This window comes from Panthera uncia, chromosome B4 (assembly GCF_023721935.1).
Source record: "Panthera uncia isolate 11264 chromosome B4, Puncia_PCG_1.0, whole genome shotgun sequence".
Taxonomy (NCBI): Eukaryota; Metazoa; Chordata; class Mammalia; order Carnivora; family Felidae; genus Panthera; species Panthera uncia.
In genome coordinates this window covers 14,246,718-14,273,525 of record NC_064809.1, presented here as the reverse complement: position 1 = coordinate 14,273,525, position 26,808 = coordinate 14,246,718, and the positions used below count along the sequence as shown (strand labels likewise).

At 37.3% G+C, this 26,808-nt stretch overlaps 1 protein-coding gene across 5 annotated transcripts in view; it reads left to right on the top strand.

Annotated features, from left to right (window-relative positions):
- The window catches only part of MINDY3 (MINDY lysine 48 deubiquitinase 3), a 100,653-nt gene extending 76,591 nt beyond the window's left edge, over positions 1 to 24,062 (top strand). For 4 of the 5 annotated variants that reach the window (XM_049624671.1, XM_049624670.1, XM_049624669.1 and 1 more), the window contains 4 exons: positions 15,801 to 15,873; positions 17,244 to 17,331; positions 20,611 to 20,682; positions 23,097 to 24,062. In XM_049624671.1, coding sequence (XP_049480628.1) covers positions 15,801 to 15,873; positions 17,244 to 17,331; positions 20,611 to 20,682; positions 23,097 to 23,246 — 383 coding nt within the window. In that variant the 3' untranslated portion in view covers positions 23,247 to 24,062. Of the gene's footprint in view, positions 1 to 155; positions 3,296 to 15,800; positions 15,874 to 17,243; positions 17,332 to 20,610; positions 20,683 to 23,096 lie in introns of those variants that run through there. The other variant, XM_049624672.1, reaches the window with a different exon arrangement.
- Positions 24,063 to 26,808: the final 2,746 nt, after the last annotated feature.

The window sequence follows — 26,808 nt, the reverse complement described above, 5'->3', positions numbered from 1 at the left end:
GCACTGTATTCAGGTTCATGTTTTATACAAGTTTTAAAAATAACAAAACTTTAAAAAGCAGATGTTTTGGAGGTAAATTGATGTGACCAAAGATATGGGATAAAAGAAAAATCTCGGAGTACCTCGAGGTATCAGAAAATGACTTTCTCTCTCAGTTGCTTGCACAGGGAACAAGATCTGCACACCAGGGTGCCCACAGGATTCGCTGCTCAGCCACAACATTAGGGCACATGCAATCCACATAGGGGTCACCCCAGGAACTCCTGGTTCTCCTGAACAGGAGGGCACTACACCACAGGACCACTCCTTTCAAGACCTGGAATTTTAAGTGACCTACCAACTACATAGAAACAGAGACTCAGACAAAATGAGGAGACGGCGGACTGCGTTCCAAATGAAAGAACAGACAAAACTACAGAAAAAGAGCTAAACAAAATGGAGGTAAGCAATCTACCTGATAAAGAGTTCAAAGTAACGGTCATAAAGATACTAACAGGACTTTAGAGAAGAGTGGATGAAATCCATGAGAACTTCCTCAAAGAGGAAGTAAATATTTAAAGGAGGAAATATTTAGTGCTTCTAGAATGTATTTGAACTTAATCATCAACTTAATATAGACTGCCACACACATAGGATGTTGTATATGAACCCTCTGATAACCCAAAGATACCCAAAGGGAAAGCAGTTCAAACATAACACTAAAGAGAACCATCAGACCACCAGAAAAGAAAGGAACAGAAAACTACAGAAACAACCAAAAAACAATTAACAAAATGGCAGCATACCTATAAAAATTACATTAACATAAATGGACTAAATGCTCCAACCAAAAGCTATAGGGTGACTGAATGGATAAAGGACAATACCCATCTATATGCTGCCTACAAGAAACTCCTTCAGAAAACACACACAGACTGAAAGTGAAGAATTGGAAAAGTATTTCATACAAATGAAGTTAAAAAAAAAAAACAAAAACTAGGTACCAATACTTACAGCAGACAAAATAGACTTTAAAACAAAGGCCATAACAAGACAAAGGACATTACATAATGATAAAGCAATCGATCCATCCAAGAAGAAGACATGGGATTTGTAAATATCTGTGCACCCAATGTAACAAAACCTAATTATATAAAGCAAATATTAACAGACATCAAGGGCAAAATTGACAATATAATAATAATAGGAGGAGACTTTAATACCCCACTTACATCAGTGGCTAGATCATCCACACAGAAAATCAAGGAAATAGTGACGTTGAATAACATGTTCAACCAGGTGGACTTCACAGATATGTTTAGAACACTCTACCCCAAAACAGCAGAACACACATTCTTTTCAAGTGCACATGGAACATTCTCCAAGATAGATCATATGATAGGCCACAGAACAAGTCTCAATAAAAGAAGAATGAACCATCTGAAGTCGAATGAACCATCGTTTCCTACCACAGCAAGTAATTAGAAATCTTTTACAAGAAAAAAACAAATAGGAGAAACCCAAACACCTAGAGGCTAAAATGAAATCCAAGAGGAAATCAAGAAATACTTGTCGACAAACGAAAACACAATGGTCCACAATCTTCGGAATGAAGGAAAAGTAATTCTAAGAAGGAAGTATATCTCAATACAGGCCTACTTGAAGAAACAAGAAATATCTTGAATAAATAATCTAAACTTATACCTAAAGGAACTAAAAAAGAGGAATAAATAAAGGCTTAAGTTAGTAGAAGGAAGGATATTATGAAGATCAGAGCAGAAATAAATGAAATAGAGAACAAACAACAACAGTGGAACAGATCAATGAAAGCAAGACTGAGTTGTTTGAAAAGATAAACAAAACTCATAAACCTTTACTGAAGCTAATAAAGAGAAAGGGCCCAAACAAAACCAGAAATGAGAAGTTATGAGACCATAGAAATACAAATAATTACAAGTGATTATTATTTAAAAATTGGCAAATTAACATAGAAGAAACAAATTCCTAAAAATGTACAACCTTCTTCTGAGAACGGTCCCATTACTGTAAACAACATTGAGTCACTAATCAAAACACTTGGAATAAGGGGCGCCTGCCTGGGTGGGTCAGTTGGTTGAGTGTCTGACTCTTGATTTCAGCTCAGGTCATGATCCTAGGGTTGTGGGGTTAGGCCCCGTGTCAGGCTCCACAGCCTGCTTGGGATTTTCTCTCTCCCTCTGTCCCTCCCCAACTTGCACACACTTTCTCCCTCTCTCAAAAAATAAAAATAAATTTAAAAAAAAATTTTTTTTTTAAACAAAAGAACTTGTGAGAAGCATAAATGCAGGACAGTGGCTTCACTGGTGAATTCTACCAAACATTTAAAGAAGACTTACTACTTACCATTCTCATACTATTCCAAAATGAAAAAGAGGAAGGAATGCTTTTAAATTAATTTATGGGACTAGTATTACTCTGATACTAAACAACTCAAAAAAAAAACAAAAACGAGAATTTAAGATGCAAAAATCCTCAACAAAATATTAGCAACCAAATTGAAAAATACATTAAAAGGATCATTTACCACAATCAAGTGGGATTTGTTGCAAGCACGGTTTAATACACACAACAGAATACATGATTGTCTCAATAGATGGCAGAAAAAGCATTTGGCAAAATTCGACATCCATTCATGATAGAATTCTCAACAAAGTGGATATAGAAGGAACATACCTTGACATAATAAAGGCCATATATGACAGACCCACTGCTGACCTACTCAGTGGTGAAAAGCTGAAACGTTTTCCCTAGGATCAGGGACAAGACAAGGATGCCCACTCTCGCCACTTTTATTCAACATAGTACTGGAAGTCACAGTTGCAGCAGTTGGACAAGAAAAAGATAACAAGCATCCAAATTAGTAGAGAAGAAGTAAAACATTCACTGTTTTCAGATGACATACTACTTTATGGAGAAAATCATGACGACTCCACCAAAAAACTAGATCTAATTAATAAATTCAGGAAAGTTACAGTATATGAAATCAATACACAGAAATCTGTTGTGTCTCTATACACTAATAATGAAATCACAAGAAGGAAAGGGAACCAGCCCATTTACAATTACATCAAATAGAATAACATACCTCGATATAATTTTAACCAAGGAGGCGAAAGACCTGTACTCTGAAAACTGCAAGACACTGATGAAAGAAATTGAAGACAACACAAATAAATGGAAAGATGTACCATGCTCTTTGATTGGAAGAATACTGTTAAAATTGTTCGTATTACCAAAGTGATCTACAGATTCACTGAAATTCCCATCAAAATACCAACAGTGGCTTTGACAGAACTTGAACAGAAATCCTAAAATGGGTGTGGAACCCCAAAAGGCCCCAAATAGCCAACGCAAGCTTGAAAATGATGAACAGAGTTGGAGGTATCACAATTCCAGGTCTCAAGATGTACTACAAAGCTATGATAATCAAAACGATTATGGTATGGCACACAGATCAATATCACAGGACAGAGAGCCCAGAAATAAACCCATGGTATATTGTCATTTGATCTATGACAGAAGAGGCAAGAATATACAAGGAAAAGACAGTCTCTCCAATAAATGGTGCTAGAAAAACTGGACCACTTTCTTACACCCTACACAAAAACAAACTCAAAATAGATTAAAGGCTTAATGTCAGACCTAAAACTACAAACTCCTAAAAAAATTTTTTTTTAATTAGAAATTTTTTAAAAAAACACACATAGGCAGTAATTTGGAGATCAACCTCAGCAATATTTTTTCTGGATTTGTCTCCTCAAGGGAAACAAATTAAAATCTGTTGGGACTACCATCAAACTAGAAAATTTTTACACAGCAAAGAAAACCAACAAAACAAAGAGGCAAGCACCAAATGAGAGAAGACATTTGCAAGTCATATATCTAATAAGGGGTTATTATCTAAAGTATTAAAAGAACTCCCACAACTCAACACCCCCCCCCCAAAAAAATCCCAATTTTAAAATGAGCAGAACACCTCTATACACATCTTCCCAAAGAAGACCTATAGGGGGCCAACAGACAACATGAAAATATGCTCAATGTCACATTAGTTGAAATGTATATGTGGTAAATGCAAATCAAAATCATGATAAGATATCCCCTCTAGTAGCAAAAACACAAGAAAAAAGCGTTGGCAAGGATGTGGAGAAAAATGGAAAAAAAGGAATCCTCGTACACTGTTGGTGATGCATACAGGCTCATACACGCTGGCACATCGTGGACAACAGTAGTGAGTTTCCCCAAAATATTAAAAATACAAGTACCACACAATCCAGTAGTTCCATTTCTGGATATTTACCAGAAGATAAGGAAAACATTGATTTGGAAAGATATATGCCCCCCGTATGTTTACTGCAGCATTATTTATAGTAGCCAAGATATGGAGACAACCTAAGTGTCTATAGAAGAACAGATAAAAAATGTGGTATAGGGGCGCCTGGGTGGCGCAGTCGGTTAAGCGTCCGACTTCAGCCAGGTCACGATCTCGCGGTCTGTGAGTTCGAGCCCCGCGTCAGTCTCTGGGCTGATGGCTCAGAGCCTGGAGCCTGTTTCCGATTCTGTGTCTCCCTCTCTCTCTGCCCCTCCCCCGTTCATGCTCTGTCTCTCTCTGTCCCAAAAATAAAAAAAAAAGAAAAAAAAAATGTGGTATATACACATAGGAATATCAGCCGTAAAAAAGAATGAAATCTTGTCATTAACAACATGGATGGACCTACAGGGCATAAGGCTAAGGGAAATAAGCCAGAGAGAGAAAAACACCATATGATTTTACTTATGTGTAGAATCTAAAAAACAAATGAACAAGCCAACAATATAACAATGATGACAAAGACAAGAGAAACAGACTCAGGGGGAACAAATTGATGGTTGCCAAAGAAGAGGAGGTTGGGGGGATGGGAAGAGGGTCATGAGGTAGTAACTTCAGTTCTAAAATTTAAGCCACAGGGATGAAAAGTACAGCACAGGGAATACAGTCAATAAATATTGTAACACACTTCTCATGGTAAACATTTTGTATCCTATAGAATTATTGAATCACCGTTTAATGCCTGAAACTAATTTGATAGTATATATCAACTACAATTAAAAATTAAAAGTAAAATGTCTTTCTAAACTGCTAAAGACACTTCTGTTGGTATCAGACAGCCTGCTACCTCTGTTACTCAGCTGTGTGATTTTGGGAAAGTTCCTAACCTCAGTTTTCTCCTCCCTAAAATGGACTTATATCTGGTTTACATGGTTATTCAGTTACTCTGTAAATTGACCATGTTGTTTAAAAAAAAAAAAAAAAATGGCATAGAGCTTATTCAGTTTCCTTCAAAGCACTGAATTCTACATAAATGGTATTTGAAATGACAGACACAAGTTTGTGCATTACACACCATGGGATTTGTTTTATTTTCTCTTATTCTCTTTCTTTTCCCTTGTATAATTAATTTTTTTTTTTTTTTACACTTTATTTTTTTGAGTGAGAAAGAGAGAGTACGAGTGGGGGAAGCACAGAGAGAGAGAAGGAGACACAGAATCTGAAGCAGGCTCCAGGCTCTGAGCTGTCAGCACAGAGCCCGATGTGGGGCTCAAACTCAAATGATGAGATCATGACCTGAACCAAAATCGAATGCTTCACTGACTGAGCCACCCAGGCGCTCCTCCCTGGTATAATTATATTTCAGGAGGCAACCTTGTTTGGGCCAGGGCTCTATTTTTTGATATAAAAAGAGCCCTTTAAATGCTATTTTTTTTAAGTTGATGAGATATATTGACTGCCATCTTTTGTCTGATTTTAGTGTGCTGCATTTGTGTAACCTTTGAGAATAATTTTACTTGAGATTATTTACTATTCATCAGTCCTTAGACATTCTCCAGAAATTGCCTTTTGTTCAGTCTTCTCTATTCCTCTGAAATGATACCATTTTCTTCTCTGTTCCTTTGTTGCTTCCCCTTTTCCCCCTTTTGTCACTGCAACGCTTTACCTTATGGTCGCACAGTTATCGCTCTGTTTTAGGCGCCCAGCCATAGTTTTTCCATATCCCACCACCATGTTTGTTTTGTAGCTTTTCTATCATTTGTAATAAAAGTGGTTCTGCAGGAGAAGCCATAAAGCACTCCTTTCTGAACTTAATATGTTTACAAAGCATTTCTGGTTGAACCAAGGTGCCTGGATGGAGTACTTTGTTGAAACATGAAGTTGGGACTAGGTTGAATAATTAAATGTAACAAATGTTCTTGAGCGCAAGTTGTGTCAAGCACTGTGCTAGCTCTGGGGTTAGGGAGTCGCTGCAGTGCAGGAGCTCCTATCTATCAGGGAGCCAGATGAACAAACCAGCAGTAACACTAAGGTGAAGAGGCCAAGGAACACTGAAACAGGAAAATGTCGTAACTTAGCCTAATGACAAAAGTACTTTTTTCTATGTGTTATATTAAATTGCAGCTATATGTTAGTAAATTTTTTTTTTAATTTATGCTCAAGTTCGTTAGCCTACAGTATAGTCTTGGCTTCATTAGTAGAATCCAGTGATTCATCTCTTACGTATAACACCCAGTGCTCATCCCAACAAGTTCCCTCCTTAATGTCCATGGCACATTTAGCCCATCCCTCACCCAACACCCTCCAGCAACCCTGTTTGTTCTCTGTATTTAAGCGTCTCTTATGGTTTGCCTCCCTCTCCGTTTTTATCTTATTTTTCCTACCCTTCGCCTATTTCATCTGTTGAGTTTCTCAAATTCCACGTATGAGTGAAGTCATATGATGTCTTTCTCTAATTTCACTTACATAATACCCTCCGGTTCCATCCATGTTGTTGCAAGATTTCATTGTTTTTATCACCGAGTAATACTCCATTGTATATACATACCACATCTTCTTTATCCATTCATCCATCGATGGACATTTGGGCTCTTTCCTTACTCTGGCTATTGTTGATAGTGCTGCTATAAACATTGGGGTGCATGTGCCCCTTTAATCAGCACTCCTGTAACCTTTGGATAAATTCCTAGTAGTGCAATCGCTGGGTCATAGGGTAATTCTATTTTTAATTTTTTTGAGGAACCTCCATACTGTTTTCCAGAGTGGCTGCACCAGCTTGCATTCCCACCAACGGTGCAGAAGAGATCCCCTTTCTCCACATCCTCGCCAGCATCTGTTGTTTCCTGATTTGTTAACTTTAACTGTTCTAACCAATGTGAGGTGGTATCTCAATGTGCTTTTGATTTGTATTTCCCTGATGATGAGCGACGTTGAGCATCTTTTCGTGTGTCTGCCATCTGCATGTCTTTTTTGGAAAAGTGTCTCTGCATGTTTTCTGCCCATTTCTTCACTGGATCATTTATTTCTTGGGTGTCAAGTTTGGTAAGTTCTTTACAGATTTTGGATACTAACCCTTTATCCAGTATGTCATTTGCAAACATCTTTTCCCATTCTGTCACTTGCTTTTTAGTTTTGTTGATTGCTTCCTTTGCTATACAGAAGCTTTTTATCTTGATGAGGTCCGTATAGTTCATTTTTGCTTTTGTTTCCCTTGCCTCTGGAGACATGTCAAGTAAGAAGTTGCTGCAGTCAAGGTCCAAAAGGTTGCCTGTTTTCTCCTGTAGGATTTTGATGGTTTCCTGTCTCACATTTAGGTCGTTCATCCATTTTGAGTTTACTTTTGTGTGTGTGTAAGAAAGAGGTCCAGGTTCATCCTTCTGCATGTGGCTGTCCAGTTCTCCCAGAACCATTTGCTTAAAAAGATGGTCTTTTTTTCCATTGGATACTCTTTCCTGCTTTGTTGAAGATTAGTTGGCCATACGTTTGTGGGTCCATTTCTGGGTTCTCTCTTCTATTCCATTGGTCTGTGTGTCTGTTGTTGTGCCAATACCGTACTGTCTTGATGATTACAGCTATGTAATACAGGCCGAAGTCTGAGATTGTGTTGCCTCCAGCTTTGGTTTTCTTTTTCAACATTACTTTGGCTATTGGGGATCTTTTGTGGTTCCATACAAATGTTAGGATTATTTGTTATAGCTCTGTGAAGAATGCTGGTGCTATTTTGATTGGGATTGCATTGAATGTATAGATTGCTTTGGGTAGTATTGACATTTTAACAATATGTGTTCTTCCTATCCATGAGCATGGAATGTTTTTCTGTGTCTTTGTGTCTTCTTCCATTTATTTCATAAGCTTTCTATAGTTTTCAGTGTACAAATGTTTTACCTCTTTGGTTAGGTAAACGGTATTTTATGGTTTTTGATGCAATTGTAAATGGGATCAATTCCCTGATATCTCTTTCTGTTGTTTCATTATTGTTGTACAGAAATGCGACCGATTTCTGTATGTTGATTTTATATCCTGCGACTTTGCTGAATTCCTGTATCAGCTCTAGGAGCTTTTTGGTGGAGTCTTTTCGGGTTTTCTGCATAGAGTATCATGCCATCTGCAAAGAGTGAAAGTTTGACTTCTTTGTCGATTTGGATGCCTTTTATTTCGTTTTGTTGTCTGATTGCTGAGGCTAGGATTTCCAACACTATCAAACAGTGGTAAGAGTGGACATCCCTGTCATGTTCCTGATCCTAGGGAAAGCTTTCAGTTTTTCCCCATGGAGGATGATATTAGCTGTGGACCTTCCATATGTGGCTTTTATAATGTTAAGGTATGTTCCTTCTATCCTGACTTTGAGAATTTTTATTAAGAAAGATGCTGTAAGGGGCGCCTGGGTGGCTCAGTTGGTTGAGTGTCCGACTTCGGCTCAGGTCATGATCTCACAGTCTGTGATTTCGAGCCCTGCATCGGGCTCTGTGCTGATGGCTCAGAGCTGGAGCCTGCTTCAGATTCTGTGTCTCCCTCTCTCTCTGCCCCTTCCCTGCTCATGCTCTGTCTCTGTCTCAAAAATAAATAAAAAACATGAAGAAAAAAAAAAAGGAGGATGCTGTATTTTGTCAAGTGCTTTTTCTGCATCTATTAACAGGATCACATGGTTCTTCTCCTTTCTTCTATTGTGATATATCACATTGATTGATTTGCAAATATTGAACCAGCTCTGCAGCCCAGAAATGAATCCCACTTAATTTATGGTAATAAATTCTTAATAATTCTTTTAATATACTGTTGAATTTGATTTTCTAGTATCTTGTTGAGAATTTTTGCATCCCTGTTCATCAGGGATATTGGCCTGTAATATCTGTAGTTTGGGATATTAGTTTGGGGTCTTTAGTTTGGGAATCAAGGTAATGCTGCCTTCATAGAATGAGTCTGGGAGCTTTTCCCTTTTTGCAACAGTTTGAGAAGAATAGGTATTAACTCAGCTTCCAGTACAATTCCCCTGGGAAGCCATCTGGCGCAGGACTCTTACTCATTGGGAGATTTTTGATCACCGATTTGATTTCTTGGCTGGTCGTGAGTCTGGTAAAATTTTCTATTTCATCCCATTTGAGTTTGATAGTATGTGAGTGTCTAGGAATTTGTCCATTTCTTCCAGATTATCCACTTTGTTGGCATATAATTTTTCATAGTATTCTTTAATAATTGTATGTTTGTGGTGTTGGTTGTGATCTCTTTCATTTGTGATTTTATCTATTTGGGTTCTCTTTTTCTTTTTGAGAAGTCTGGCTAGGGGGTTTTATCAATTTTGTTTACTCTTAAACAGCTCTTAGATTCATTAATCTGTTCTACTGGTTCTTTTGGGTTCTGTATGGTTTATTTCAACTCTAATCTTTATTATTTCTCTTCTTCCGCCGGCTTTGGTCTTTCTTTGCTACTGCCTTTCTAGCTCCTTTAGGTGTAAAGTTAGGTTGTGTATTGGGGACCTTTGTTGCTTCTTGAGATAGGTGTGAATTGCAATGTATTTTCCTCTTAGAATTGCCTTTGCTGTATACCAAAGGGTTTAGACTGTCAAAATGTTTTCATCTTCATTTGCCTCTATATATTTTTTTAATTTCTTCTTTAATTTCCTGGTTGACCCATTCATTCTTTAGTAGAATGTTCTTTGTTTTTTAAGTTTTTATTTATTTATCCTCAGAGAGACAGAGACAGCATGAGCAGGGGAGAGAGAGAGAGAGAGAGAGAGAGAGAGAGAGAGAGAGAGAGAAAGAAAATATATCCTAAGCAGGCTTCATGCTTTCAGCACAGAGCCCAATATGGGGCTTGAACTCATGAACCATGAGATCATGACATGAGCCAAAATCAAGAGTTGACGTTTAATCAGCTGAGCCACCCAGATGCCCCTAGTAGGATGTTCTTTAACCTCCATGCATTTGAGGGCTTTCCACATTTTTCTGTAGTTGATTTCAAGTTTCATAGTGTTGTGACCTATGGCATGGTATGATAATCTCAGTCTTTTCATTCTTTTTGAGGGATGTTTTGTGATCCAGCATGTCATCTATTTTGGAGAATGTTCCATGTGCACTCGAGAGGAATGTGTATTCTGCTTTTGGATGAAAAGTTCTGAATATATCTGTTAAGTCCATCTGGTCCAATGGTCATTCAGTGCTGTTATTTCCTTATTGATTTTCTGCCTACATGATTGTTGTAAGTGGAGTATTAAAGTTCCCTATAATTATGGTATTATTATCTGTACATTTGTTTACATTTGTAATTGATTTATATATTGGGTACTTTCACGTTTACAATTGTTAGCTCTTCTTGATGGATAGACCTTTTAATTATGATATAATGTTTCATCTCTTGTTACATTACAGTCTTTGAAAATCTAGTTTGTCTGATATAAGTATGGCTACTCTGGCTTTCTTTTGCCATCCATTAGCATGATAGATGGTTCTCTATCCCCTCACTTTCAATCTGCAGGTGTCCTCCCTCAGGTCTAAAATGAGGCTCTTGTAGGTGGAATATAGATGGATCTTTTTTTTTTTTTTTTTTTTTTTTTTAATCCAGTCTGATACCCTATGTCTTCTGACACTGTTTCAGTGGACAGGACTGGTACTAACCTTATGAGTCTACCCTAGTAGGTTAAGGCCCATTGGTCCCTATCTGCTTTCAGAATTCTCTTTTCATCTTTGTATTTTGCCAGTTTCTCTATGCCATGGTGTTGACCTGTTTTTGTTGATTTTGAAGGGAGTTCTGTGTGACTCTTGGATGCCTGTTCCCTTCCTCAGATTGGGGAAGTTTTCAGGTATAATATGTTCAAATAAACCTTCTGCCCCTTTCTCTTGCTCTTCTTCTTCTGGAACTCCTATGATACGGATATTATTTTATTTTGTTTCCTGGAATCACTTAGCTCTCTAATTTTTCCTCTTGTGATCTAGTAATTTCCTTTCCCTCTTTTTTTCAGCTTCATCCTTTTCCATAATTTTATCTTATTTCACCTATTCTCTCCTCTGCTTCTTCCATCCTTGCTGTCAATGTGGCTAGTTTATTTTGCATCTAATTTATGGCATTTCTTAATTGATCATAACTAGTTCTTAAGTCTTTGATCTCTGCAGCAATAGATTGCCTGCTGTCTTCTATGTTTTTTTCCCAACCCCAGCTGATAGCCTTAAGACTGCTATTCTCAATTCTTGTTCAGATATATTGTTTATATCTGTTTTGAGCAATTCTCTGGCTATCATTTCTTCCCGGATTTTCTTTTAATGAGAATTCTTCCATTTTGGGATTTTAGCCAGGTTTTTGTCTTTTACATGTTTTAAAAGCTTGTTATGTGTCCTGCACCTGTGAGTACTACTATATTAAAAAGGGGTAATACACTGTCCAGGGCCTGGCTTTTCAGGAAGTGTTTTTCGAGTATGTTGCACGTATTCTGTTGTGTTTTGGCTGCTCTATCACACTGGTCAGTCCTCTGCAAAGCTGTCCCTTGCTTATAGGGGTGGAGTGCTTGGACCTTCTGCCAGGTGTGCTTCGATTTGTTCGTTGAAGTAACCCTGGAAAAAAGGAAAGGGAGGGGGAGCCTGATCCCAAACAAAGAGAAAAATGAAAGTGGGGGAAAAAAAGACCAAGCCGAGAAGCTAAAAAAAAAAAAAAAAAAAAAGTGCATGGCTTAATCCATAGTGAAAAGAAAATAAAGGAGATATATAAAAGGTGTAAAAAGAATAGAGTGAAAATGCCTGATTAAACAAACATAAATATAAATATAAAACAAAAATAGTAATAGTTGTCTGTTGGTGCCAGGGATCGGTGGCTGTGCTGGTTTGGAGGAGAGGCCGTCTGGTTCTGTCAGTTGTCAGTAGATAAGCAGTTACCAGGCACGGCGGGGCAGGATTTGGTGTAAGCGGGTCCTGCCACCACTAGGGGCCGCTGTCCTTTCTGGCCTATTCCCTGAAGCCCCACCGTGTTGGTGATGGGGAGAAAAATTGGTCTCCCACCGCAGTCTCCCTTCCCCGGACCAAGTGTGTCAAACCACACTGTAGTGGCGGCCCTCACAGAGCGGACACTCAGCCTGTCCTGCTCCACGGTCTCCCCAGCCTCCTAGGCCTCAGCCGGGATACAAAACCTGATGTCTGAAAGGATCCCGCACCCCTGGTTCCAGGTAGCACCACTCCGCCCTGCTGATGAAAGGCCTTTGGCTGGCGCCTGCAGGGTCTTTTGCCCTTGGAGAGGCAATAAACCCTCCTCCCACATTCCTGGAGGAAGGAGACTATTCTTTCCCGTGTGCCCCTGAGATCCCTACCGCACCCCCCCCCCCAGGTGGCTCCCCTCCCCACAGGCATGCACACGGTGGCAGCTCCTGTCTGGAGAAAGTCGCCCACTTTTGAAACCTCCATTCTTCAGCTCCTAAGTCTGTTTGCAAAACAGAAACTGTCACTCTCCGTATTTCTTGTTCCCCAGTCTGCGGTCCGGAGAGGTTTTCCTCTTGTACTAACTCAATACCGCAGTTTCACAGTCTGTCTTTCCCTTTTGTGTCTCCACAGAAGGGGTTCCCTCCCCTCCATACCTACATCCTTTTATCTCCCCCAGTTCACATACAGGCACCTCCTCCTGCCAAGCTGTCTCCCTCCCATTGTCGAGATCCTTCTGCCACTCCACAGATTGATGTCCTGAGTGTGCCAAGTGATCTGACCTCATCCCCCCACTTCTCCACCTTCTTAACTCCTCCCCTTATATTTTTAATAAGATTAGGTAAAGTATAATACAACACAACATTTAGTAAAAATAATTATTTGACTAAATAAATGGCGTTAAACATCTTTAAATCTCAGTTTTATTTTCTATTCCCAAGAAACTTGACTCTCTTACACCTACAGTGGTTTGAATATGTACGGTCCTAAGGGCCATCGTGTTCTGCCCAACCCTAACCCCCATCTCCTCACAAGTAATCTCCTGTCTTCTCTGTTAGTTGCTGATATTTGCTTTCCATCTGCAGCATCAGATGGGCAAGTCTGTTTTCTTTCAGAACAGAAATCATGATTGGTGCAAATGTTTTTTAGCTTATCAGGAAATTACTGAACTATCGTTCTTCTGCATCACTGATTTTTTACATTGAGTTATTCCTCTGCTCAGCCTTTAGGAACTTGATGCTTTTTACAAGCTTTTGATAAAAATAATTTATTTTTTATTGACTTATTGATTTACTAGATAGATAGCATGAGTGAGGCAGAGAAAGAATTCCAAGCAGGCTCCGGGCTGTTAGTGCAGAGCCCTACATGGGACTTGAACTCACGAACTGTGAGATCATGACCTGAGCTGAGATCAAGAGTCTGACGCTTAACAGAACCACACAGGCACCCCCCCCCCCAAAAATTCTAATTTTTAAACACACAGCTTTTCCCCCTTCAAGTCCTTTCAAACACAGTTTAATCATATTCAAATATTTACATGGTAACTGCTTAGGATCACAACTGGTACACTCTCTTGTGTTCTCCCACCTCCTGGTCCCCCTTCTTCTGAGCTTTAAAACCAATGGAAGTCCATTTTATGTTTATCTGCTTAATTTAGCGATGCGTTCAAGCTCTAGGGTGTTTCTTAGGTTTGTTTAGTCAGCAAATGGTACTCACATTTCCTCTGCTGTCTTGAGATCTTATCAGTGTCTCTATTTCCATATTCTTCAACGAATTCGTTGCCTAAATACTAGATGATTTAAGTTTCATTTGCTTTCAGACTTAAGAATTTCTTAAAGAATTTGTCTGATATTTGATTTGATATGATTAAAGAATAAAGTAACATCAAAATTAAGGTTTTAAAAAGGGAAGCAATTTCCAAATCACCTCTTCTCATCCTGAGTATAGTAAAAAGTCTTTGAAAATTACATTACCATCTAGCTTTAAAGTACTGTATGTACCAAATGTAGAATACTGGCTTCCTGGTGACTGTTATTCTCCAGAATGTCTGTGTTTAAGATACTCGTAGGTATCTTAAAAATATGTTGGAATGTTTATGCTTGAGGTTAATCACAGTTGAGCCAAAAAGGTTGTTTGTTTTCCTAGTTGTTCTTTGCATAGATGATACAGTCAGTTAGCCAAGGTTCTAGTTATGGCAAGAAGAGAGAAAACTGCCCACCATTCAGTGCTCATGGAGAACACTGTAATACAGAGGGTTTCTCTCAAGTGGATATACATGATAGCTGGAAAACAGGGAAACCGATACAGAGAAACGTTCCTGTCAGCGAGTGGCCAGACAAAGCCTATTTTACATTTCGAGTGCTGGTTTTAGCTCTGACTTAGCTAAGCAGATTGCTTTTCAAACTCATCAGTGTTAGGCTTACAGAGCTCGAGTCCTTTCACAGGTACCTTGAAACGAGTTTGGTCTGTATACCTCAAATTATTGATAACTTGACAATTTGGAATGAAACCTTCACTTTTTAAAACTGTACTTTTTAAATTATCCTAAATGATTCTTTGCCTTGAGTCCAGGCCAGTTTTGCTTCAAATGGGTAAGCATCCACTTGAGAGGTTTACGACTTTAAAGTCTTTATTTCCTTTCGGATAGAGACAGAGTATATGCCACATCGCGAAAGAACAGCTACATTTTATTCTGTAGAATTACGGAAGCATGGCTTTTGTACATCTTGTTCTCCATGAAAAGACTTTGTTTTTCACTTATCTAATTCCTGAAAAGGATATTGTGTTGGAAGTTGATTTAAAGCTGAAACAGTCTTCAAGAATGAGTAAATGGGTAGAGAAACTCAGGCACTGCACATTTAAGGCAATGAACTTGCTTGTTAAAACTGTGATTTCAAATTGACCTACACGCTCTCTTTGTGTGTCATGTTCCATTGCCTCATCTGAATTTGGGCCATTTCCCAATGCTGTTCCCTCAACAAGCCCAAGAAAAGGAATATTTTCCACAAACTAGTCTTCATCAACCATTTGATTCTATTCTGAATTTCAACTTTTGAATTTTTCCCATTAAATCTATGGTTTTTATTTAAATCAAGTCTGTTACAGGGATAGCTCTCGGTCTTATATTGTCAAATACCTAAATACCAGCTCATAGTTAACATTCTTTCAAAAAGCTAAATGACGTTATAACTAAAGGAATTTGTTGGTAAAGACTGATTTTCATTGGATTTCTTAAAGGGAATATAAAAATTCACATTGTTTTATTCAAAGACATACCTAATTATTAAATAATTACCATAACTTTAAATAGAGAAAGAAACTTCTTTTCATTGAAATTTGTAAGCCTGCTTAAGAAGTCATTTGGCTTTAAAGTCTCCTTGGAATTCTCAGGTAGAAGGCATGTGGAATTTTTTTATTAGAAGCTCACCTTAAAATGAATCTTTGCCTCTGTGCCCAAGAAAACTAAAAGAAGAGAGTGTCTGGTAACAATAGCCACAATTGCCTCTTACATGGTTTTTCTCATAGCAGGTCTTGGCAAAACTCTTATTCCAAAATGTTTTTGCTAATTTTTTCCCCAGATAATGGATTCATACCTGAATCACTTCTAGAAGATGTGATGAAAGCATTGGACCTCGTTTCAGATCCTGAATAGTAAGCTAAATAGGAAGTGTTATTTAAGTGGCTCAGACTCTATTGCTTTTAAAACATTAGAAGTTGAAGTAGGTGAACTAGTCCAATAAATGGTATAATCCTAATTACTCTGTGCTAAACTGATTTCCAAGTGGAGACCATCTTGTTTATATCACTGTAATTTGCAAAAGAAAACTGAATTCAGGCAATTTTGGTTACTGACAATTCTTAGGGAAAGGAGGGAAAAAGTTTTGTGGTGTTTTTTTTTTTCCGTATTCTTACATAGGTGGCTGTATATCATCTACCTAATTTTCCTTTTTTCATCAGAATACATAACATACCTTGAATTGTGAAGTTAGTACACTTGAGTTAGATTGTTTTTCTAGAAGTAGCTGACAGATTGGACTGAGTTCTTCATTCTGCATATTGGTCCAGTCACATTTATAATATGTGATGGCCTATAAACTAACAGGACCCTATTCAGGATTAATGAATTAAACATATTAAATATGACCTTGCCTATTTGTTTCATGTCCTAACCTGCTGCCCTTACTCAGACATTCAAATGTCTTACCCTTTGCATAGTATATATAATAAGGTATAATTAACCTGGCGTTTATAACTTGGGAGAGAAGGTGGAAAATGAAAATTTTCTAAAAAGACCATTTTCACTTTTAAAACTTTGCCTTCTTTCTGGTTACATATAACACCTTTCACCAGCCTTGGCTACACCTGCATGTTAAGGGCCAAGCAAAGCAGCCTTCAATCCAGGCTGCTCCTAGAACAATATGGTCCTTGCCCCTGCTCTAAGTCATGCACTGGAGCTCTTTGAGAATTATCCTACCTCTTTACCCTTCAGCTTACATTGACTAAGAATTTCAAGGTTCCCTCTCATTTGGTTCTTAAAGGTAAGATTTTTAGAGATGTTTCTGATTATCTGATGTAGCACTGCCTTTCGATGTTGTTCTTTTTTCTCTTTGAGCTTAAAATAAACATTTTTTAAGGTTAAGTGCTTCATTTGATTGTTAAATGCAGATATACCTATGAAGCAAAGAGAATTTGCCTTTGGGAGGTTATAAGCCTGAGTTTATAAGCCGAGGTTTTTAAATTACTTTACCTAATAAGGAACAATATTCCAAAGTCATCATCGTAATTTAAATTCTAAATAGTAACAGATCACTCTGGTTTAAAAATAACCAAGTTTTGGCAAATTAGATGTCATTCCTGTGTATTTGTCATTAAGGGTCTAAAAAGAACAGTTCTTATGATTTTTGGCAGTCAGATGTGTTACAGTGCTAGTAATTTAATCATGAAAGAAGAAAAGTGAGCTTTTTTTCCTTTGGTATCCACTGTTTTCCTTTTTTTTCTTCTTCTTCTTCTTCTTCCTATAGTATAAATCTCATGAAGAATAAATTAGATCCAGAAGGATTAGGAATCATATTATTGGGTCCATTCCTCCAAGAATTTTTTCCTGATCAGGTAACATGGTTGAAGAAATTCACTTACGGTTTTGTTCCATTGGGATGAGCGTTTTTTGATTGTCTGTTTCAGTACAGTAATGCAACACTTGCGGGGTGGGGGTAGTGGAAAAATGTACGCACATCAGTATATACATGCCATGATACTGTTCTTCTACAGGAAGCATAACATTCAGAAGTACGTGGAGTAAAAAGACAAAGATGCTCTTTATCCACTTGCACCCCTGTTTTCCTTCTCTCGGGTCACTGTTGTTCATAGATGGTCTGCATCGTTTTACAATTTTTAAATATGTTTAAATAAAGATAAAGAGGTTCGTATGTAGTGGAAACTGCTGAGGTCCAGGAGAATTTTAGTTGAGTGAAAGAAGAACCTTTGAGTGGAGCCGTTTCCTGTTAGGACACGTGTTCCATCCGCATCGTTGACAAAGCCAGTTGTACGGCCTCTGCCTGTGTTTTCTTCACGCTTCCTATCCCAGTGAAGGATTTTACGGCCAAGCCAAATACTTGAGTCAGGTGTATGGGGATCATTTCATCAGATACCAGCCTGGCTTAAGTTAAAGATTATTGTTTCAATAGAAATGTCAGTTTCTCTTTCACCTCTCTTACAAAGGAGACATACTGTCAAGAAGCTAATGGAGGGAAAATGTCAAGATAGAATTGTTAATTTGATATTTCAGGTTTAAATTATCTTCAACAGAGTAGATGATATTACTGACATTCACCCTCGGTAATTAAAAAAGAAAAAGGAACCCACATTTTCTAAATCTGGATCGCTTACCGTGAGTAAAGAAAGTGGGGTGAATTTCAAAAAGTAACTTTATCACAAGATCTCTATTAGACTTCTCCAAACTTGGGTAAATGCTTCATGAAAAAAAATTTTTCTTTTTCCGGACATGACTAGAACGTCCACTGGATTGTGATGACCAATCTGTTCATACACCCAACTACCAGCGTTTTCTGAAAGTTCTTTTTTGGAACCTAATACTCTGTTTTAGACAGCTTAATAAATGTTCAGTAAGTTATAGCACTTTATAGCATTAAATTAAAAATTGCACTAAATTTAGGGCAGGATTTTGAAAAGTGCTGGCGAAATGTAAATGAAGGGGGATAGTTACCATGTCTTTTGGAAATATACATCTTAGATGTAATTAATTACATGATAGGACTTACAAGTATTCTAAGAACATTTTTTAATTGTAGTATTCCTTGAGCTAATGAAAGATAAATTTAGTCCCCTTGCCTTTCAAAATGTAATCTTCCAGAGCTTGTCAGAAATGCAGATTCTTGGGTTCATCCCCAGCCCTAGGGAATCAGAAGCCCTCCAGAGGATTCTAATGGTGCCATTGTTTGAGACCTGCTGCTTCAGAGGAAGACTTTTCACATCCCCACCTATTCACATTCATTTATACTGCTTTGTACCCAACACATCAATATGGTAACACTCAGTGAAGTTGTAAAACTGGGCTCAGAAGGACAGCCAGGAAAACATTTCTCTAACTTCTGTAATCTCTACAAATGCTTAAAGTAGGCAGTAGGGAAGAGCCTTTCTTTGCCTCAAGGAGAGGCAGATTGGAGGGGAGGGGGGGTGGAATACAGGTAAGCATTTCAAGGCAATTTGTTAATAATAATTGCAGAAGCAGCTACCATTTTTTGAGCTCACAACTGTGCATGAGGTACTGTCTTATAAATTAGGTGCTATTTTCACCCATTTTGGCCATGAGGAAGTTAAGGATTAGAGAATTTCAGAAAAATGCTTGAGGTCATACAGCTAGACCGTGGCTGATTGAGGAGTCCAGAGTAGGTACTTTGCCACCATGTCACCCTACCTTCTGCTGATATTTCAGTATTTTCTCCCAATTGTTAGGTGGAACTAAAGAATATAGATTGGGTAGCCAGGACAGTGAAACACTTTCTAAGTTAAAGTACATTAACTCAAAAAATAAGCAGCCAAATTATCTAAGTAACTAATTGTATTCTAAGTAACTAATTGTATTGACTGATGTATACAATTAAGAAAATGATCAAGTTATTTTTCTATTTCTTGTAAAGCATTTTGAGTGGGATAGAATTTTTTGTAGAAAGATTACATCTTGAAAAATGAGAAGAAAGGAGTTTTTAAAAAATGAATGTGCAAAAGACCTGACCACACCAGGTCTTTTCATGGGAAATGACTAATATGTCTGTCCTAACAGAGAATTCAGAAAAGTGAATAGCTGGAGATTCAGCTGAAAAGATAGACTAGGATGCTTCATTGCAAAGCACAGCCTGAATTGACTGAAGTCGGTGGGGGGAAGGTCATAGCTGGGGGGAGTAGCTTAGACAAACTCAAGAACTGACACAGCGAGCCTCTAGGAAGGCAGTCGGGCCCTCTCCCATCCTTGCCAGCATTCCTAGTATCTCTCTTCTCTACATTCCAAAACGAACAAATTCTAAGGCAGACTGCAGGACCAGCTTCTGTCACATGTGCATCCTTGTATCCAATACGGCAAGGAAAACAAGGCCACAAGCCCTGTGGGAAATCACTGGAGCCGGGTGCGCTTGGTGAGGCCAGGCCACTGATGGCCTTGTATGCCCCAGTTCAGAGAATTGAACTTGATCTTTAGCTGAGAACCCAGGATAAGGCAGCTGAGCTAATAACATCATCAGACATTCCTGCAAGTTTAGTATAATAGCAAGTTATAGGATTTCCTTTCTTTATTGGATGCTGTTATAGGCTCTGAACGCTATAGTTTTGCTTTTCATTTCCCACAAGGCTCTTCGCTATTTAAATTTGACAGTATTTAGATGAGGTGGGTGGTGTGGAAACCCCTAATTTGATATTGTGAGCCAAATGAGAAGTACTGATGTCTAGCTGTTGATTGCAGGTTGACAAAAAGTGACGTTACTGTTCTTAGGTAGTTATTGAGAGGAACAAATTATTTACAACCAGAGGGAAAAAAAAGGCAGAGATAATATTTTACAAAACATATGGGTGTTTTGGAGTCTTATCCTTTAAGAAAATATATACTAATGCATGGCACACAGTTAAAAATATAAACTAGTATAGAAGAGCTTATAATAAAAATAAATACTTTCCCACTTTGCAACCTCTTCCCCAGAAGCAACTAGTTCAGCCCTTAGGTTTTCTGGTAGATGACGTCTAGTAAGTTTCTTGCTTTATCAAACAATTCGCCAACGAGGAGGGATTTAAGCAACTTGTGTTTTCGTTTCAACTGCTAATTAGAAATTGCCGAATATCAGAGTATAATTTAAAGTTTTAATAGTCTTTTATTTATAATAGGGTTCCAGTGGTCCAGAGTCGTTTACTGTCTATCACTACAATGGATTGAAGCAGTCAAATTATAATGAAAAGGTATGATAATTCACATAGTAATTTGTCTTCACCTGAGTTGGTAAATAGATCAGTATATGTTAGTCATCGAGATCCTCATTGGAGTTTTGGAACAATAGTTTCACTGTGACAAAACAGCTAACTTGATCTGCATATGTTTTCTTGCTCTCTGCTGTAGAGATATTACCAAACCAAGTTTCACCCAATGATACTGATCTGTTTAAATTAAGAAAGGGGTAATGGTAAGATTTTTGATTGAGGAAAATATTTTTAAGTATTTAATAACATAATAGCTACCATTTATTGAGCATTTACCTGGAATTCTGTTAAATACTTGGTTTTATCTGAAGTTTCCCACCCTCCCTGTGGGGTAAGTATTGTTTGTGTATCCATCCCCATGTTACAGAGGAGGAAGTGGAAGCCCAGAGAGGTAAGCAGCTTGTCAAGGTCAAGCAGCCAGGAAATGGCAGAGCTAGGATTGCACTTGAGGTAGTCTACCCCGGAGCCTGCATTTGTACGTGCTCCACTTTGCTGCTTTCCTTTGTGAATCATTGACAACTGCACACAGGTGATTCACTTCCACATGTACTCTGGTTCTACCTGGTTTAAGTCAAAAGTTTGGGTAATTAGCTTTGTTTACACATAAAATATATAGGTAATATTTGCATTTATTCAATTAACAGTTGCAATCGATACAGCTCCTATTAGAAGGAATAAGGCCTAACATACCTTTTTAATTTGAAATACCCATGCTGGTTTCATAAGTAAATTGAGGATGGCTATACACAATCGTAGTGTACATCAAATCTAAAACTGAGACTGAAAGTTACTTTTTCATAACGAAATATGAATGCAAAGATTTTTTTCACAAGATAAATTAGAACAGAGCATCCAAGTTTTATTTTTTTTTTGCTATAGATGTTGATGAGTGCTTCCTCTAGATTTTGAAGTTTTACATAACCTTGTAATAGGAGGTATTATATGGTCATTAATTAGTTATTTGCCTACACAGTCCCTGCAAGGTAAGTCAAGTATTATTCATATTTTACAGATGAGGCATCAATGACAGGGAAATTAAGTGACTCACCAAGTCATTGGCAGAGCAGGGATTGGAACTGAGTTCCTGATTCCCAATAATGTCCTTGGTCTACTCGGCCATGCTACCTGTATATAGTAAGTTCTCAAATCATGCTCATGACAAGCATCTCACTAACACAAAGATCCGAAATCAAGTATTAATGGGACAACAGGATGTAAGTACTAGAAAGCAAAGCATGTATGTTGTTAAGTTGTATACATATATGAAACAGAAATACGATGAGCAGTACTACTTCCCACAGGGCAGGGTCCTACCAAAAATATCTGAGGCAATAAACAAACATTGGAATGCTGGCACTGTAGGAGGGAGTATGATCCAGCCACCCCAGGCTGGCTGAGGCCACAGAGGTAGGTCCTAGTACTTTGCCCAAGAAGGTCTGCTCCAATGCCAGAAGCAAGTGAAGTTCCTTATGAAAAATAGGTCCTATTTTATCTGATAATTATAGTAAAACTACAATTCACACTTTTCAAGTTTCTTTCATCAAAAGTAGAAATTAACCAAAATAAAGATACAAATGTGTTTTTACAGAAACTTATTTCTTTGGGCTCCTTAGTCCAACAGCTTACAGCTTTTACATTGGACGAACATAATTACAATCATGTGTATCCAACACTGAATATATAAAAATACTTATACGTACTTTGGAAGAAGGCAGTCTGTATCTCTTCCTTTTATAATTTGAGTTTCTCTTCACGAAATGAAATTGACTAACTCATTTAATGTACACAGTGAGCCCATTTAATGAGTTCGGGTATTAGTATATTATTTCATAGAGAGTTCTAAAAGTTCATTGTAAATTAAAGTTTCTTCCAGTATCCAACTGCCCATGTATATTTTATATGATCATTACCACTGTATATAAAATACCTGGTTAGTTTTATCTGTCAAGCATTTTCTACTAAGCAAATTGCATTGACACACATTCAAGTTGCCTCCAGTTCTGGAAACCTAACACTTTTAAATTCAGAATATATACCTTTGTTTCTGTTACAGTGCCTTCGTTATATAAACAAACATTTCTTCCAAGTGGTGTATGTTAATTAAAGGATGATTATCGTAAACAACCTGCATGTGCTTCAGGATTCACATAGACTTTTTGTTTCCTTTAAATCATGAGCTAAAAATCAACTGATGAGCTCTCAGTTACAATGCCTGTCACCCTCGTTTCCAAATATATTTTCCCATTAGTCAGGAGGCATTCTTGCTCATAATTTCTATCAAAGTAAAATTCAAGTTCCAGATGAAACAATATGCAATACCTTGTTTGTTAGCATATCCCTCATAAGAATTTGCTAAGAATAGTGATTGACCTTTGTGGCTTGATTTTGTTCAACAGGTCATGTATGTTGAAGGGACTGCAGTGGTTATGGGTTTTGAAGATCCCATGCTACAGACAGATGACACTCCTATTAAACGCTGTCTCCAAACCAAATGGCCATACATTGAGTTACTGTGGACCACAGATCGCTCTCCTTCACTGAACTAACTTGCCTACGGACTTAGAAGAAAGTTCGTAATAGCAGATGTTGAAAGAGGAATGCAGGACAGGCGGTTGGCTACATTAAGCTATACACTGGTATCATCAACTGTAAATAACAATTAAAAACACATTTTCAGTGTTTAAGATAGTTTAACTTATTTGTTTTAAAGCTTTATGTTAAAGGTTACCCTATTTTAACTCTTTATGTGAAATTTACTAGCAAAATTAAGCTTTAATCAAAGTTCATCACTTTTACAGTCGGATAATTGGTCATTTATCAAATTAAAAGCATCCTAATTCTATATAGTATTTGTATATTGAGCAGAGTTACTCTTTATAAACTTCTACTTTGGGTTTTTATTTCATTCAGACACAGTTTATTATTTCAGTGATCCTGGCTTGCACTCTTTCAGCCTCCACATGGAAAGGCAGAAGAGTTCAATCTTATTTCTTTTCTAAAATCTGGTTTCCATTAGAAATACTGATAAATAACAAATTATCAACCTGGAATCTTTGCCAATTGGCTTAGCTCTGGCATGTTTATAAAAAGTAGAAACTATAAGGAAACATTACCATTTATTCACTGATATATAGAGAACATATTTCAAAAAAATGATAGGTAAGAGAATCTGTTTGATAGTCTTAACACTGTTAACTGTATTGCCAAATACACTTTTCCAAATTTGTCCCAGCAGCCTGTAAGCCAGCTTTCTTGTATATTTATGTGATAAATGCATGAGAACATCTGTTATTACATTAGTATATTGCATTATTTATTATTATCCTGGTGGATGGTCTAAATAAACACTTTTTTTAACTGTAGCTTTGCATTTCTTACATTAGCTACTCAGAAGAAACTAATACTTCACAGTGTTTCTGCCCAGCAGAAAGTTCTTGAGCTTTCTATGATGTACTCAACAAATGCCTTGAAAAGTGAGACCAAACCATATGCTGACCTAAGAGCTCTATAACTTAGCCAGCCCCGAGTGCTAGAACCTGAGTAGACAAAGCTTCAGAAGACCTATCCTGTCTAGAGAAATTTCCTTCAGGTTTGTTGCCTAGCAATTTGAAATGTGAATAGCCAGAAATTGTTTCTTTCCTTCACTTGGGAAGTATTTGTCAAGAGAACTAAATTTTGTCTTCACTGTTTAGCTGAAGGTGTATTTCCTCTGTGAATTTACTTGGGGTTTTATTTAATTGTCATAGATGTTAACTATTCTAATATAAGTAGACTTTAGCATAAGAAAAAAGTGGCACACGATTTTATGTATGACTTTTGGTGATATTATGTTCAGGACTGTGATTCTAGCTACTAAAATTACAGCTGTACAATGTCTTTTTGGCTGTTGTTAATCTTGGCTACTTCCAAACGTATATAAAACAAATTCGGGTCCTAAATTCCATAGGATTATGAAAAAGCACAGATTTTCTCAGAAACACTGAGCCTACAAAATAGCGTGTACTTTTTACTACTGCTACCTAACCAACCATCCCCAAACTTCATGTCATTAAACAATCATTTTACAAATTCTGGGTCTGAACAGTTTAAACAGAGCACAGAGGAGAGAGCTTGTCTCCTTCTCAATCTACAGGTGCAGCTGGGAGACTGGAAGGGTCTTTCCTCACATGACTGGAAAAAAAACCCGTGGATACGTTTTCTTTATACATGCCTGTGGGACGCTTACCAAGATAGACTCTATGCTGACCATAAAGCAGTCAAGAAAAATCTCTAAAACTTTGGAAATTAAGCAGTACACTTCTGAATAACCCAAGGGTCAAACTTATAGATGTAACTAAAGCAATGCTTGGACATGAACAGCTTTAAATACATTAGAAAAGTAGAACGCTTGGAAATTGGAAAGGTAAACTTTCATCTCAAACCCAAAGTACACCAAAGAAAGTAAACAAGATTTTTTGAAAAGGGTATTCGCATGCAAAGGAACGAATTTGTACTCCTACCTCACACTATGTGCAAAAAATAAAATCATCAGAAGTCTAACTGTAAAGCTAAAAACTATAAAATTCCCAGAAGGAACAGGTATAAGTCTTGGTGACCTTGAACTCAAAGCAATGGTTTCTTAAAATACCAAATAAAAAACAGGTATTTTTAAACGGGCAAATGATTTGAAGAGACGTATCTCCAAAGATGATACACAAATGCCCATACAGCCATACTGTAAACACATTAAAAGATTCTCAACGTAATTAGTCATAAGGAAAATCAAAACCACAAATTACCATTTCACACGCAGTAGAATATGTAAAATCAAAGAGATAATAAAAAGTCTTGGCAAAGATGTAGAGAAAGTGGGTCCCTTGTGGGTGGGGATATGAATGATGAAATCACTTAAAAAAAATAGTTGTACAGTTTCTCAAAAAGCTAAACACAGAGTTAGCATGATTCGGCAATTCAATCCTAGCTACATATATTCACACAAAAACTTTTACGTAGGCATTCATAGTGATGTTATTCATACTAGCCAAAATTGGCAACAACCTAAATGTCCTTCATATAATGAAAGGATAAATAAATGTGTTATGTACATACAATTATTATTTGACAATACAAAAGAATTACTGACACATGCTACAACATAGATGAACCTTGAAAATATTAAAATAAGTTAAAGAAGACTGTCACAAATGACCACATATTATATGATTCCATTTATGTGAAATGTCCAGAATGGGCAAGCCATGGAGAGAGCAAGGGGATTACCAGTCACCAGCGGTTGAGGATAAATGGAGTAGGGAAACAATTGGAGAAAAACTGCTAATGGAGTTTCTTTTGGGGATGATAAGTGGAATAGATAGTGGTAAGGTTATGTAATTGTGAATATACTAAAAAATACTGAACTGTGATAAAGATGAAAGGAGAAAATTGAAATCGCACATCTAGAACAAGAAAAAAACAAATCTAGACGTTGGCTCACTAACAAAGACTGATAAAATTGTAAACCTAGCAAGACTGATGAAGAAAAAATGAAAAATAAATTAAGATTAGAATGAAAAAGCAAACATAACTATAAATTCTCTAGGTGGTAAACTGAAGGGTATTATGAACCACGTTACACCAATAATTTCAAAAATTTAGATGAAATGGGCTAATTTGAAAAAGCAGAACTGACATGAGAAGAAAACTTCACATCCATGAAAGGAGTTTAATCAGTATGTTAAAGCTGTCTCTCAAAGCAAACTATTGGCCTAGAGGACTTCACTAGCAATGCTTCCAAACATGGAGAAAAAGAACAATACAGATTGTAGACAAGTACTCCTGGGAAATAGACAAAAGAGTAACTGTTGGTTTTATGAAGCGAAAATGACCCTGAGAGGACCCCAGAACCTGAAAAAGACATCACAAGAAAGACTACAACCAAATATTTTCCATGATCATGGACACAAAAATCCTATACAAATATGAAACCCAGGAGTAAATTCACAGGTGTATGTGTATACGTGCTTCTATGCAATACATAGTATTGTAGAAGTATTAAGTTCGTTTCAGATTTTAAAAAATCAGTATTTTTTCTAATGTTAACAGATATAAAAGAGAAAAAGCATTTGATAC